The sequence below is a fragment of the Phalacrocorax carbo genome, chromosome 1, assembly GCF_963921805.1.
Source record: "Phalacrocorax carbo chromosome 1, bPhaCar2.1, whole genome shotgun sequence".
Taxonomy (NCBI): Eukaryota; Metazoa; Chordata; class Aves; order Suliformes; family Phalacrocoracidae; genus Phalacrocorax; species Phalacrocorax carbo.
Genome location: NC_087513.1, coordinates 134,823,667 through 134,839,821, shown reverse-complemented (window position 1 = coordinate 134,839,821; position 16,155 = coordinate 134,823,667). Strand labels below are relative to the sequence as shown.

At 39.4% G+C, this 16,155-nt stretch overlaps 1 protein-coding gene across 1 annotated transcript in view; it reads left to right on the top strand.

Annotated features, from left to right (window-relative positions):
- Positions 1–16,155, top strand: part of GLRA2 (glycine receptor alpha 2) — a 128,197-nt gene that overhangs the window by 34,425 nt on the left and 77,617 nt on the right. Inside the window, exons 5-7 of the mRNA XM_064475090.1 lie at positions 8,040–8,122; positions 9,191–9,328; positions 12,040–12,254. Of these exons, the coding sequence (XP_064331160.1) occupies positions 8,040–8,122; positions 9,191–9,328; positions 12,040–12,254 (436 nt within the window). The remainder of the gene's footprint in view (positions 1–8,039; positions 8,123–9,190; positions 9,329–12,039; positions 12,255–16,155) is intronic.

Here is a 16,155-nt window from a genome sequence, read left to right as displayed (position 1 = left end):
AGTACGGTGCAGAAACACTAACTGAAATAGAGCACATATCTAAAGAAGTTTTGGGTTTGACAACTATTATATACTATAGGCAGAACACTTATAGACATTATATAAATAGTGCTAGAATCACTAGACTTTATTAAACTGCACAATGTTACTGGGACACAGTGACTTCCCAAATTGTGGCTGTGTGTTATGTGAATCCAGTGAGTTTGACAAATTTGTCTTCCCAGGGGCATGATTACAATAATAACAATGGTTTCAGAAGCTAAAAAATTGCAGCCTCTCGTGGGATAAGCAGCCGTTCTCATTATGGCTGAACCCAATGTCCTTGGATTATCATTAGCTGCCCACTTTTCACCCATCCTTTTTCTTTCCTTCTTGCCTTTACTCCTGCCTCTCCTTCCACCCCCACCCTCCTTCCTTTTGGGGTCTTTTAATTAAATGGCCTGAGAATCTTCACATCTTTTGTGGTAGTTTCCTAATACTGTTAACTGCACCCTCCCATCACCCACTCTTGTCTTTCTCACTCCCTCACAATTTAAAAATCCAGAGTGAGGATCTAGCCTTGGGTTTCCAATACCCTTATTCTTCTGTTGTATCTAAAGTACTTGTTTTGCATAACAAATAATAAAAACTACTAAATAAATAATAAAGCCTAATACAGGTACTTCGTTATGCAACTAGCACAGCTATTGTCAAAACCCTATTGATCATCCTGCTTAAGGAAAGAATAATTTACATTTTAATGACACAAAATTAGTTGCTTTTTCACTTCATGAGGCATCTATGGCAAAGCTGTGATAGGGACATTATACCTGAATGTGTACTGCCTTGCTTCTTCCTCTAATGCCATGCATGTCTCCAGCTGACACACAAGACCACTGGAGGTGAGGTAAATACAAACACAACAGAAGAGCTACTTAGGCTGAAGGACAATGCTGCCAGCAGAACAAATGGCTCTGAACTGGTCATAAGTAAGCCTAAAGTGGAACGTATAAAGTTTCTATCCGTATACACCTTGAAATCCTAGAACAATATTCCAGCAGAAATGGTGGGGGGTGTGTTGGAACTAGGTATCACTAAATGAACCTTGATCATTTTTGAAAAGGATTAGATGATGTGACTGTGTGTGACAGCAGATGACAAGATCTGATGGCCCAGGATGTCTTTTCTACAGCCCTATATTCCTGTGTCTCAAATAAAAAGGAAGGCTTTGTTGTAAGTAAAAAAGTGGGAAATGCTGTTGGAGACCAATTTGTAAGCATAAAGTTGTTCTTGCCTGACAGGATCAAAAGATATCGGTGGGTGGTTACTTCTAGATGTCCAAGCCAGTGGGATAGTTGCATAGCTGAGACACATGCCTGCGTACCCGCTCTCCTTAGGGGTAATGGCAATGCCTGTCCTTGATTGTTAGTGGCTCCATTTACCCATTGGACTTGCACTGGAGCAGTTAAAGGTAAGGTGTAAAATGATGTAGGTGTGGGACCCCTTTCTAAATGGTACAAAGTACAAACCCCCATGCTTTGCTGGAACATGCTTCCAGGGACGAAGGTCTTTTGCCAATTGCATTGCAATACATGGCTTAGAACATCAATGTCAGTATGCCAGGAGTAAAGAAACATAATACTAAACACACACTGCAGGAAAATTAAGATAGAAAACGACAGAGGAGAAAGCACAGATGAAATAATGTTCTTCATGGAAAGGAAACAGGTGGTTACCTAATGTAACTGTTACATGGAATCATACTTGAATTTAATTTCATAGATTTGCTTGAGCAATAATTGGAAAATAATTTGCTGGCAGTTCATGTGCTGGCATTGTGTATCTATAGACAATGATTGCATTACAATGAGAAGTGGGATGCCTGTAATGAGAAATCCACCACCCGCTCTGTGCCAGCTGCTGTGTCGTTAAGCTGCACATGAAGCAAAGCAAAGCACTGGAGGGAGCGAGAACACGCTTATAAACAGCAGTACGTGAAACTCCAACCTACACCTCGCATTTTACCATAGCAGAGGAGGCTCCACATCTCCTCTAAGCTTGACTTTGGCCTGTTCCCATCTGACAGAAATGAAGCTGCAGAACATGACTAATATTAGAGAGGAATTCCAGGACTCCTCAAAAATAAGGGAAAAAGCAGACAGTTTGACTGTTCCATTTAACAGGACAAAGCCTGGAGACTGTGAAAATTATCAGAATTGACATTCGAAATGATGAGTCAGGTCCCTGAAAAAATAATGAGGTGGACTACAGAATGAAAAGCCCTTCAAAAAAAGAATATCACTGGGAAATTTTTTTTTTTTGGCCTTCTGATACATGAACAGTGTGTGTGTGTCCTTTCAGGCACAAATCATCCAAGAGAGAGGGCTGGGAGGAATATAAGGAGATTTTAGATTCTCCTCCCTGTTTCAGTGCCACTAGTCTGAATGGCATTTACTCCTGTCTCATGCAATGCTGTCATGGTTGCTGTGCAACTCCATCTCCCCTGCCAGTTTAATGGGGAACTTTGTCTGCTTGTGCTTAGGTAATATTTTAATGTTATTTCAGCAGCTATAAGGATCAGGAATTTAATCTTCCAAAGAAAAATATATCGCTAAGAATATTTTTACCTTTATTGTCAGCTTGGACCTTTAAGAAAAATACCAGCTATGTTGCTATTTATGATAGCATCTTTAGAATTAGCAATACTTAAAAAAACCCACAACTCCCACTTGTCTCACCAAACCCAACACTGCAGGCTTTGCCAGGTCTAAGACTTTTAATAAAAATGGCACATGGCCAGTGTTAGGAGTGACCATGGATCTACTACTTGTATTCTCGTATTTGCACCATAAAATCCTAGGTTGTGAAGTCTCCTGTCCCAACAGCTGAGCTGCAGATGGGTGTAGCTTGAAAGAAAGAAGGGATAAGAATAGAAACAAAATGTTATTTTTGATACCATGCCTGCTCATGGTGAGGCATTTGTTGCTATTCATGCTTATGAGGAGACAATCATGCTTTTTTTTTTGAGATGGAAGAGACATGTACCCTTTTAAATTTTAAATTTCCAACAATACTTCTATACTTAACAGGAGGAGGCTGTTATTCTGTAGCCCACTCATAAACCACCCCACCTGCAAGGATAATTAATGTAAATTATATTCCCCTTGTCATCAGACACCTCTTATTGTGATCCACAGGGCCTTTCTCTTGTGGGATCAATGTCCTCCTCCGGGGTGAGAGTTGTCACTCAGATCAAGGGACGTTTTGGGTGAGTGCCTAAGGCATGGTAGCTGCTTATAAGGAAGTGGGTTAGAATACAGTTTAACGTTTGCTGCAGATTAGGCAATACGTCAAATCCCAGTTAAAATTAGGTATACTCTTAAATTTATCAAAAAGGATTCTTGGATTATGTAATGTGTAAACCCAGTTCTGTAAAGGTTTAATACTAGAAGTTCTTCAGTTTTGTGCTGCAGACCATTCACAAGCAATCTGTACATGTAGCATGATGAGAGGTTTTTGTAGGGTGAGATTATCAGAGAAGTGGCATGTTGGTGATAAGTATCAGCATTCAAAACCTCTAAGAGAAGGAAAGAGATTGGAGATTATCTTGAGAACAATCTGTTTATGAACATTTTATTCCTATTGAATTTTTTTATGTTAAAGGACCTTACCCTTCACTGATGGTGGCTGCTTTAGGGATTAGGCGTCAATGAGTGGGCTGGCCTCAAGGCTTAACACCCTGAAGAAAGGTGGGGGTGGGATTTGGCAGGAACCAGGGTAAAAGAGAGGGCAACAGGAAAAGGAGGGGAAAAGTGTAGGAGGACAGACTAGGATGCAGAAGAGAGAGGCTGGGCTCTGGGTCATGTAGGTGTCTCTGGAAGAGATGTCGTGTAGATGGGCAAACATAGGAGGAGATGGGGAAAGTATGTTCAGGGCCACAGAAAGGACAGGACAAGGGCAGGAATGTGTGAAGGATTGACTAGGAAGCACAGTGTGTCAGCCCCATTGCTGCGTTCAGGACTTGATTGCACTGCATGTAAATACCTCTGAGCTCCCTCAGCTGCACATGTGTCACCAGTCACCCCCTCCACTGGCTTTTCCTTGGAGGACGATGGCTGGCTACAGCTGCTACAGTTAGGGCAGCAGTAGTGCCTGTGCTGGGCTCTGCTGCTGGCCCACCTGAGGGCATGTCTGCTTCCATCTGGAGAAAACACAAACATTGCAAAACAACGTGTTCAGGTGTTAAAGACCACCAGCATGAGCGTTTCTGATTAATATCATGTTGCCAGGTGGTTGTTTTTTTTAACCATGAGATGACTTATTCTGGCTTCTGTAACAAAGGAGGCCTCCCTGCCTGCAGAAGTGCGAAATATGGACTTCTGAACGATGCTATAAAGGGATTTCTGGGGTGACCAGAAATGGAAGATGTTGAGCTAGGGTGGGAAGAGAGACAGACCCACAGTCCAAGTCTAAATGATTTCTCAAGATATTCTGGTGAAACCTGGGGATGAAAGAGGAGAGGTTGACTGAAATGTTGAGTGAAGCAATCACAGCAGTGCCCACTGTACTTTGAAAGCATTTAAAATATCAGCAGATGCTGCTCAAAAGGACTTACCTAGTGTATGAGGGAAGAGGGTCCAAAGTTTGACTGGCCGTGTTGCCCTGGAGTACTTGGGTTACAGCCCTGCCTCTGCCACAGTGTTTCTCAGTAATATTATTGATTTATTTTTTAATTATTTTTGTCACAGTGCCACCTAATTGCTCATTCTTTGTTTTCTGGCTCTGAGTCTGCATTTTGTTTTGGTCTTACTATTCCAGGGCTCAATTTTTCCTTGACTGTGGGATGGGTGAGGGAGTGGGGAGGGAGACAAGAGAGCAACTTTCCTCCCTCCTCCAGGGTGGCTTGCTGCCCCTGATGTACCTGAAGTGCTGGCATGCTGGAGATGTGACTCTCTCCTATAATGTAGCCTAAAATATAATGTGTCCAACCCCAGAGCTCTCACTGAGCGAGCTGTGCAACCTCAGCCTGGTTAACAGGAGCTAAAGGGTGCTCAGGTAACTGAAGACAAATTTGAGTACTTGGTCAGCTGCTTCTCCTTTCAGCTTTACACAGATTGTCGTAAGACTCTTCCCATCAGTGTTTTATGGTGCTACGTCACCAAATCTGTTGTTTATGCATCTCAAATGCCTTGGTGGCAGGGTGCCTGAAAATTAAAATAATTGTTCTATAGCAGTTTATTCTGTTTTATTAATGATTAAATTATTCATCAGTGTAATTGCCAGTTAAACTTGTACTTTGCACCAAATCTCCAGGGGCTCTTCTTGAATTTGCCAAGTGTGAGACATCCACTTTCCTGAAACATTTTCTGTCAATGACACTGTTATTATAGGCAATGTGGGTAGCTGTATCTGCCTAACACTTTCAGTTTCTGATCCTGTTTTCTTATTAATGTAAATATATAAGTACTGACATGGCACCTGGGTTTGGAAACACTTGCGGGATCATACCTTTACTGAAAAAGAGACAACTGCTATAAATCAGCCCACCACCATGGGCTTCACCAGAGCTATTTCAGACTCCAGCAGCTGAACATTTAGCGTGTAGTAATCTTGTTGAAAATCAATGGAGCTGTGGGCGATACCAGGCAATAAGCTTTGGGTTCAACACTTGCATTACCCCTAGCAAAAGTGATTACGGAGACAAAGATGTTAACTATGAATGGCTACTCTGCTGAGATGAGGTAGTAAAGGTAAAGTTATAAGGGCATGTAGAAATTATTTTCCATTTTTCAGGGTAAGCAGAGAAAAATTCAGTTGTCATGAAAGACACCATTGGTTAGGAAGAGAAAGAAGAGATGTCAACCTTTGTGTGAACCAACATAATGACCATTTTCTCAGCTCACCTCCAGGAAAAAAAAAAAAAGATATTTCTACCTAACATCAGTGGCGATAGATCAGTTTATCCCTGGCACACCTGAAAGCTTCAACTGGATGTATTTGTGTTCTCATAAGTTTGATATTAGACTAATAAAAAAGACACCCCCCTGCCCATGTAAGTAGTCAAACCCTCAGATTTTTTGAGGGTTTTGAGGAGTAGAAAAGGATGAAGGGGGAAGGAAGGAAGCACAGTCAGCAGAAAATCTAAGGGGTGGGGTAGGCCATGCCTACTTCAATGAATACAAATGACGTATTTAGAAAGGCTGCATTTGTGTAAAGACATGTTTGAAATGAACTTAAAACATCTAGGCCATATTCAGAAGATGACTGAAATGAAGAGAGTTTGATATATCAACATTTCATTAAAAAAGGCAGAAGCAGCCTTTTGTTAATACTGGCGATGAGCTATTTAAATTGCTAAATCTTTAATCCAGGAAATTACCTAGTAAAAATGAGGCTAGTTAACATTTGCAGGGTACTTAAAATATTTAAATTAGTAAAGGGCAGATTTTCAATGACATTTATATGTCTACTAAATATACTTTTTTATCTAGATGACTGATTTTTTTTTTAATGCTTATGCTATTTGCTCCCAAAGGTTAAATGGGAGTTTATTTACTATGGCAGTGTTGAGAGGACTACTGGGGGCTTTTCTTCATCTCAGTGCTCTTCACTCCCACAGACAAATAATCTTTAATTTTGCGATATTATTGTCTTGTACACTGAAGACCGTGTCAAGCGGAAAATAATGTGACTTTCTCTAGGTAGCCGACAAATAGGCAAAAGCAGAGATGTTGAATGGGATTTTTGATCAGGCTGAGACCATTGTGATCTCAATTACCTAAATATCATCATCTTGTCATAGGGACTTGGTGTCAGGATAATAAGACTAGAAGGCCCAGTCAGGCCATTCCAAAAAATTCACATGATGAAGAAACAGACTGAAAGAGCTTGAATCAGCTGCATGTAGTCAGATGCATAAAATTACTATAGGAGACAGAGCTTAGTGAAGTATTTCTTCATACAGATTGCAATTGTCTGTGGAACAACATACTTTCAAGGTTAGCGGTTGGCCCATGGTTTCCCTGGCATAATTAAAAACTTATTCTCATTGCACTGTGTTAATGTTTCAGTGTACCTTCAGATCAGTCATTCTAGTTCTCGTCCTTGATGGTAAATGGTCGCAGAGGTTTTTGTTTATTTGCTTTCTTTGTGTCAAAGTGGTTTTTGTGATGAAGGTAATCTGTAATAAAAATGTACTCTTTTCATATGGGTTAACCCAAAAGCTTAACAATTCTTCTGTTTTTCAAAGCAGTCAGTTGTTTGTAATTATGGAATTCCAGCATCTTGGTTTATTAAAATGGTTTCTTCTCCCCACACAAACAAGAAAAGAAATAAAGCAAAGGAGAAGTCTTGAAACAGATTTCAATCAAATGTGAAAAAGTAAACTGAACTAAAAAAATACAAGAAAGAAAGAAACATTAAGGATATTTCCTTCCAAGTAAAATTATGTTTTATCTGGGACAATAACAACTTAAAAATTAAAAGAGAAATTTAGTTTGTATGATAATGTTCCTTTAGTCTTACTTTCTTCCGTCTGCACTCTTTATCTTTTAATGCTATGTGATTCTAGCTTTTACTGTATGTTTTTTTTTTTCTTTTAATGGCTAAGCAGTAAGAATGAAGGGCTGGAAATACACAAATACACAGCAAAAGCACTCTCTGTTGAAAAAAAACCTGAGTTTCTTGTTTGTTCCTTTGTTTTTCCAAAACAAAGATTAAAAATGTGTCCCATGATCAGTCATTTCAGCTTTTGCATTATTTGGGTTCAGTATTATACATAAAACATTCACTGGTACATTAGTGGAGAGCATTTCTTGCTATCTTAATGTTGTCTTCTCTTTTCCTGTTCTGCTCACCCAACGCAGCCAGCGAATGCCTGGTTTGCTTACCCTCTCTGTCTTCACAGCTCTCATGTCCTTAAAAGCTCAGAGAAGAGTGAGTCCAGCCTCTGAGGTGCTAATATTTGGTCTTGATCCTTTAAACTCTAAATATGGGTCTTTGGATAAAACCTGTAGATTTCTAACAATAGCTTCTTTTTTTTTTTTTCCCTCCAATTTTAGGCTTACCTTAACCTTATCCTGTCCCATGGACTTGAAGAATTTTCCTATGGATGTACAGACATGTACAATGCAGCTAGAGAGCTGTGAGTGTCCAATTGCTTTATCTAGTGAAGAACAAGATTTTACCGTAACATTTGGTGGTTAGATAGTGTCTTCATTATTGTATTTGTGTGATGAGACTCAATATTCCTATTTTGTAAGGGAAAATCACAGAGGAACAGTGCTTTAACTGTCCAGCACCGTACCATGAGGGTCCCCTGTCTCTGTGATGTTCCTGCTCCCTTCCCTTTTCCCCTCTTAGGGCACATCACCTCACCCATCAGGGCTGCATCACTTCCAGGGATAGCCACAGTGATGCCGTGCAGGAGAAATTAAATCTCAGGAAAGTAAGAGCAATTACTACACAGACAGGGATTAGCAATGTCTGATCAAGACATGCTATGGTCTTTTGAAAAATGGAAGCAACATACCTGATGAAGCAGAGGTCCTGTAGGTATGCTTATGCTAGTAAGCTGATTACGGCCAAGGCATGTACTTAGGTACCGCCACACACTCATCTGTACCACGTAGCTGTCAGAACACAGCTTTTTTAAGTGTGTCAGCACACAGCTTGTTTAATTTGCCCAGAAATATGTAGCCATTGCAGTCAAAAAGAGACTTCAGTGAACTGAAGGCTCTCTTTCCCCTCTGCACCTCTTAGTGGTAGGTTGACAGGTTTACAAAAGCTGCAGTTTTATTTTTGGTAAGGGCCTAGCATTCTGCAGTCTAGAAATCTGTGTTTTCTTGGTGCCCACCAATTACATCATCAAAGAATGATGAAAATAAAGCAAAATGCAGAATGACACATAAGCACAGAGAAATGTCATTTCAGTTGTAAACAGTATCTTTGATGGGCCAGCAAAATTATTTTTCAGTGGCAAACCAGGGCAGTATTTCAGAACATAAGGGTGTTACTTGTTGCTCTTAGTACAGTAATAGTGCAGTAAGAGTAACTGGTAACTAGCAGCAATAGTGCTGTTGTTAATCAGTCTAAAAATATAACTGAGGTAACATGTATTGCCATAAAAGACATGCTTCTCAGACATAATAGTATTTGATTTGTTGTTTTCTAGTCAGTTACCATCTAACGAACTCTGATTTCTTTATTGTAGTTGGCTACACTATGAATGACCTGATATTTGAGTGGCTAAGTGATGGACCTGTGCAAGTTGCAGAGGGTTTAACCCTGCCACAGTTTATTCTGAAAGAAGATAAAGAACTTGGTTATTGCACAAAACATTACAACACTGGTGAGCATTATTCTATTTTTTCTATTGATTGCTCTAATGGTAACTATTGCCAATTTGTAAAGGAAAAGATGGGTAAAATGAAAAAAAAAATTGAAATTAGAATTTGATTCAGCCACACTTATTTTTAAATGTGAGAAAATGACATTTTCCCATTTTATTTTTGTTTGAAAGATTTTCTTTCCAAATTTCTGTTAATTTCATCAAAGATATTCTAATAAAGATACTCTACTAACCTTAAAAATCACTAAGGAATTTAACATCTTAAAAAACTGAATGAAAAATCTAGTTGTTTTTATTTCCTTAAAATGAAACTTTTTTATCAAACTGAATCTTTTCTTAAATATTGACTCAGCACTTTTAAAGTACTGGTTTTCCTGAACCCCATTCATTTCTCCAGCACATCAAAGTGCCAGTGAGGAAAAAGATCAAATTTTCACCAGCTTTTTTGTGTGGTCTAATTTATGAAATGTAGTATTTGAAAAAACAATGCTTTCATTGCTGATCTGAATAGTGTACAGACGTGAAATGTTGGGAAATTAAATGTTTGCTTAATACTGTACTCTTTTTCCTATATTTGCTATTTTGACATTTCAAATGCTGTGTTTTCTCTCTTTGGCTTCACAGAGCAGAGAGAACTCTGTCAAAATTTGCATTTAGCTGCTTGGAGTTTATTTAATAGGGACAACATTTAGAAAATGGTTTGCTGGGTGCATGCTGGAATTAGATATAATACCTCTCATCTAAAATAGCTTTTTCATCATTTCAGCCTAAAAGCCAATCTGGTTGTATCATTCTGTGAAATAATATAGCATGAGAGGTTCTGCCTCTGCCAAAAATGTCACATTCATTGCTTATGAGAAGAAAATGATGGTTTTTAATTTGTACAAATACAACTTCTCATTTCGGGGCCCAAAGTGCCAAGGAAGGAAAACTTTGTGATTCCATGGTCCAAGACCCATGGGAGGGGGAACTGCTGGGGCTTCTCATCTTTTCTCACACTTGAAGGGAATAACCGAGAGGAAATTCCAATGGACAGAGCTTACCCGTTTGTAATTTGGCTGATACAAAGTTTAGCCATTTCCCAGCACTTAACTCAAACTCTGAATAAGTCAGTTCATCTGCTTTTCTAATTACTGTCAGATTACCCATTTTTGCAGGATCAAACACTGAAAGTAAGAGAGGGGGGAGAGCATAAGTAACAGTTTCCTTGTATACCTACGAAGACTCCCCATAAAGGATAAAAATGCAAATTAGTAGCTCCCATTACATGTAGTTAAAAAAATATAAACATCTAATTACCAAAAGTTAAAAGTGTGTGGCCTAGCCAGGGGAACTGAAAAGCAGTGTTCAAGGAAAAGAAAACTTTGCCTACAGGCACCACATTGCTGTCTTCTCTGTAGCATGCTCCTTCAGGTTTGCTGTGAAATTCAGATGTGGATAAAAGCTGTATTATTCTGACTTCTCCTCCTACCCACACTGCAAGGCACTCTGTCCGGGTGGCACTGCAGGAGAGCATGCAACAGATTGGGCTACTCTAATGCCATTGCTGGCACACGTGGCCACCTCACACCTTTCGAGTTCCCTTCTGTACAGGCAGACTGGTCAGGATCAGTTGCTATCCATGTCTCAGAGTATGCCTTCAGGGTCACAGGTCAGGCAACTCAGCAGGTCAGGCCACTCATATATGAGCTTCTGTCCTGCCAAAAGGTACTATTCAGTTATTATCCCCTCCTCTCTTTGCCAAACAGTCTCTGCACTGTCCTTTACATGAACTCTCACACCCTGCCATTCAGCTTTCCAGACTCATTAAAAAAAATGCATCCATCAGAAAAAGGAGCAAAAAATCTAATTTCACCTGAAAGGATGAAGCATCTTCGTGCATTTGCCCAACCAAGACCAAAGGGCTCCTTTGAAACCATTACCATGACATCTCAGGAACAGACATTTTTATACTTGGACTTTTATACTGCCTGGAGTGAGAGCCTTCCCAGTGCCTAAACCACAGTCAGGATACACAGTAATTTGGAGAGCAACAGAGAGTGGTTGGGTGGGTAGCTGATGAACTGGTGCAGCTCAGGACTTTGCATCCTCAACTGCCCAACTAGCTCCCCTGTCAGGCAATCCTAAACTTCTGTCCTCCTCTACCCCTGTGGAGCAGCTATTTGTTGGTTGAAGAATCACTCACCTCCCACAAAAGATGATTGTGGGTTTCCTGCAGTTAGACTTCTGGCAAAATTCAAAGTAGCCTTTGAGTTGATTCTACTGTGAGAAACAATCCACAAGACGCAGGCAAATAACATGACCAGAATGAGAAGGGGTGTGATCTACCATAGGACTGTAAGACTAAACAGATTTTTCTGTTTAAGTATGCTTGCTTAATCACATATAATTAAAAGAACAAAATACTGTCCCTTTTTAATACTGAACATTATATTTGACTGAAGTAAAATCTTATTAAAATTTGAGAAAAGAAACGTTACTTTATATTTTTCAGAGGTGAAACAAGCGTGCTAATATTTGTTTTCTCAGTTAACATGACTCAGGGGTCCCATGCGCCTCCCAAGGTAATGTGCGACAAATGACTGACTGGCATTTGTGTATCAGGACCTGCTCACAGTGTTAGGTTAGGAAACAGGCCACCCATCTTACATATTCAGAAAACACGATAAAAATGTTCAAAAAGCATTTATGAAAGTAATTTCGTGTTCTAGGAAAGTTTACATGCATTGAAGTCAAGTTTCATTTGGAGCGTCAGATGGGATACTATTTAATCCAGATGTACATTCCTAGCCTGCTGATTGTCATTTTGTCCTGGGTTTCTTTCTGGATCAACATGGATGCTGCTCCAGCTAGAGTCGCACTGGGTATCACTACAGTTTTGACAATGACCACGCAAAGTTCAGGATCAAGAGCTTCCCTCCCAAAAGTAAGGAAATAATTTTGTACCACTGATTTGTTATGAAGAAGAAATACTTGTACTAATTTTAAAGTTTCTGAAAGTTCTGTGTAAATATGCATCTGATAAGAACACTGGTGAAAGTGGTAGGGGTGTGGTGTTAAACTGTTGCAATAGCCTTGCATTTGGATTAAGGCAGGTTTCTGCTGGTTTGTAGGATGGATGGAGTGTTCAGCAGTATGGATTTTTACTGAGTTTTTGCCAGTTTTGACACTTAGTTTTCAGCATTTAGAAGCCAGATTTTTCTGAAGTATTTAGGTACCTGACTGGCTTTCTGAAAGCACTTTCATGAAAATTGGACATTCTGTCTGACTGGGGACTTTATAAACTCTGTCTGATCTTTTCTGGACTGTCAGAGTCTCAAATATCTTGATGTTTCTAGATATGGCACTTAGTTCAATGGATATATAAATATGCATAAATATATATGTGTGTGTGTAAATAAAATACGTATACACCTAGAAGGTTTCTCTGGAGAATCTTTTCAGTGAGGAATTGCTGATATCTTTGCTTCACAGCAGAATTTGTCCATGTTCTCATACAAACGTTTTCTGCAGGCCTTCATCCTGTCTAGGCAAAAAAATATCCTCTCAATCGAATTTTGTGGTCTGTTTAATCCAGGCCAGATGCTGTAGATGGGTTTACAGATTACAGACTGGATTCTTTGTTTAGTCAGGCTGACAGCTCTTTTTAGCATGGGCACAGCCTGAATGCTTCTGCTGATAGCACTCCCAGCAGAATTTCATGTGCATGCTCAGGCTTTGTACAATTTTCTGGAAGAGAGCTCAGAGGTAGATCAGTTTACAATAGTCTAAGGAGTCATGAGACATACTCCTTGAAGAGTCCTCTTTACAGCAGTCTTGCATCACAGGGACCGGGATCATAAAACTGCTCTAGCAGCAATGAAAACATGAATTTTGACTGCTTGTACAGATCATGATCTATTCCAAACAGCATGTTGTATTTTATTCTACTTTATACTCAGTATCATATTTAGTCTCATTCCAAATACTGTAATTTGTTCAAGTGGAGTATATGTAGGGCAACGTCAAAAACTGCACAGATTGTGTTACGCTTCTGTTGGTAATGAGAAAGCATCACTTAAAAATCTGGTGACTACAACAGTTGGTTCAGCTTCACTTGTTCACTTGGAGATATGTATGATTTTCCATGCAAATTGAAAGCCTTTCATATATTAACTCAGAATTTCAAAGGGATAATTTCTTAAACATTTGTTCAGACAATTCAGTCAATATTACTAAGTGAACACTCTAAAAAGAAAGTCAACAAAGAGATAATCTTGGCAAGGAGCATACAGACTCTGTAGACAGCAAGTTTGGAGTCACCAAAGACTGTCTAGATGGTACAACAAGATTCCATGCTAATATATTCCAAGTTTCTTCCAAATTAACTGGCTTGAGAATTAGAGGTGGTACAAACACTGTAATGGACATTTCCACCTACATTTCCAACTGGGCAAACATACCTGCCAAGAAGCTCTGCAGCTTTGGGGTGCCCCAAACACATACATTTTAGAAAGACTTTTCATCATATGCTTTTGATCCAGCTGAAATATTTTTCCCCTGTATTCTGCCTCGTTTGAGTAGAAAAATATTTGCTGGATAATTTTCTGGCCTTCTGCTGAGTGGGGGAAATGAGAAGATCCAGAATATGTTGACTGTAGCTATTTGATTATCAGAGAGGTTCTTCTCCAACCTCAGGATTAAATAGATTTATCTCAGCAGCTGTCAGAGAACGGTGATGCTCTGGCTGTACTCCATCCTCTCCTAGTGTTTTCTGCTGTGTTCTTTTGCCAGAAGATAGGCACTAAAGAAAAGTACCTCACCAGAGAGCCCAGCACTCTGATTTTAGTCAGGCTACATCCGGTTGTTTCAAATCCACTGTGTAATTCAGCTGAATGGTACTTTACCACTTTGGTCTCTATATAAGTGAGTTAATAGTCATGGGGGCTTTTGGATGTGTGCCAGTTGACTTAAAAATGTGATTCTAAAGTAAATGCTAGCATACCTGCCAGCTGACTCATACCTCGGATGAATCAGGTGCCTGAAGAAACAAGGGACTAACCCAAACCAAAGCACTTCAAAACAGGCTTTGTGTGCACATGTAGCTTGATAGCTGTGTATAGCCATGCAAGTCTCATATCACTGGTATGTGACTCCTTACACAAAGAAGCAGCAAGCTTTTCTTGCTGTTGCAGTTGCAGGTGCCTAGCTATTTTAAAGCCTCATTGATAACTTAACACTAAAATTGTATTTCTTAATAAAATCTGTCCAGCTGAAATGCATTTAGAAATAAAAACATGAAAAGAATTGAATCAAATCAGTGTTAAATCTGAAGTCCCAAAATGGCTTTTAAAAAGTAATGTTTTTCTAAGTCCTGTCTACATATTGCCAAGACACAGGAAGTTAGGCTGTCAATAAAACATCCATTTAAAAATTGCTCCAAGCATGAATGTCTAACAGAATAAGACATGACAGGAGGGCTATTTTTGCAAGAGTACTGAAAAAACAGATGCAACTTTGCTTTGTGAAAGCAGCCTAGATTTGAATATAAGAGTTATATTTTTTCCCCCATCCTTCTCTGTGTCCTGTTCTTATTAACACACATTTATACAACTTAACTTTACCTTTAATTTACCCGCTGTCTCATACCAAGAGTTTCTTCACATTTTCTCTATTTTTGTAGTGCTTTACCACAAAAAACCAACAAAGCTTCAAAACTCACCAACTTTAAAGGGAGTAATTCCTTTACCTAAAAAAGGCAAAGAAGAATTGTGATGAGAAGATTCCTAGTTAGTTTTTTTTGTCAGTTTCCAAGTTGCTATCTAGATGATGGAAGTTATACTGTTTAGAATTAACTACTTACATATTGTTCTCAACCCTGGTATGACATGACAGGGTTCTGTTTGCTTAAAACTTCTCTTTTCCATATTAAGAACTCATATTAATTTTGATACACAGATTTCATAATGATAGATCACAGCAACATAGACGTTAGGCATTCAGTTATTGAAAATTTAATATAAGATTGAGACTGCTGAACAAAGAAGGGAAGGGAAAGGAAGGGAAGGGAAGGGAAGGGAAGGGAAGGGAAGGGAAGGGAAGGGAAGGGAAGGGAAGGGAAGGGAAGGGAAGGGAAGGGAAGAAATTAAATTAATTCCAGCTGAGACTCATGTTTGCTGCACATAAGACAACCATCTAGAAAGCCTCTTCCAAATGAAATATAAATATATTTCTTTGGCAATTTTTGTGGTATTTCTGTGGAATTATCTTCATAGTATTTTGAAATTCTGAGTAAGAATATAGGGTCGAATTCCAAAATCAGCAACATAGTAATAGAGAAATCTATATGCATGTCTTTCTTTATTCCTGTACAAAGTTGATTTCTTTGTTACAAAAAGTAGAAATAAACCATGAGAGAGTTTACGTCCCAACAAACCTGTTCTAGGAAGGGAGGCCTGCAGTGCCTGTTTCAGAAAGCAGAAAGGGTCTCTTCCTCTACACTTTTAGCATAAGCTGAGCAATACCACGTCCTGCTTCCTGGATGGACGTGAAATAATGATTTTATGTATAGGGAGTACCTGCAAAGAAATATTCACCATGGTGTCAACCTCTTTTATAGTGATGAAATTATTTTGGGTTTGTTACAGAATACTAGTGAGGGGTCCTGTGACCAGCGTTACCCTTACTGGCTGTGACAGGGGGTGGTAAGGAACTTGTTCAGAAAGTTGGGGTTGCATACCCTCCCTCTAGTTTGGCTAACCCATTGCTGGGATGGCCAGGAATGGTGAACCAAAATAGCAGGGTTCCTATGATCTGTTCCTCTTCCCACAGGTTCATGTGTATAAGTC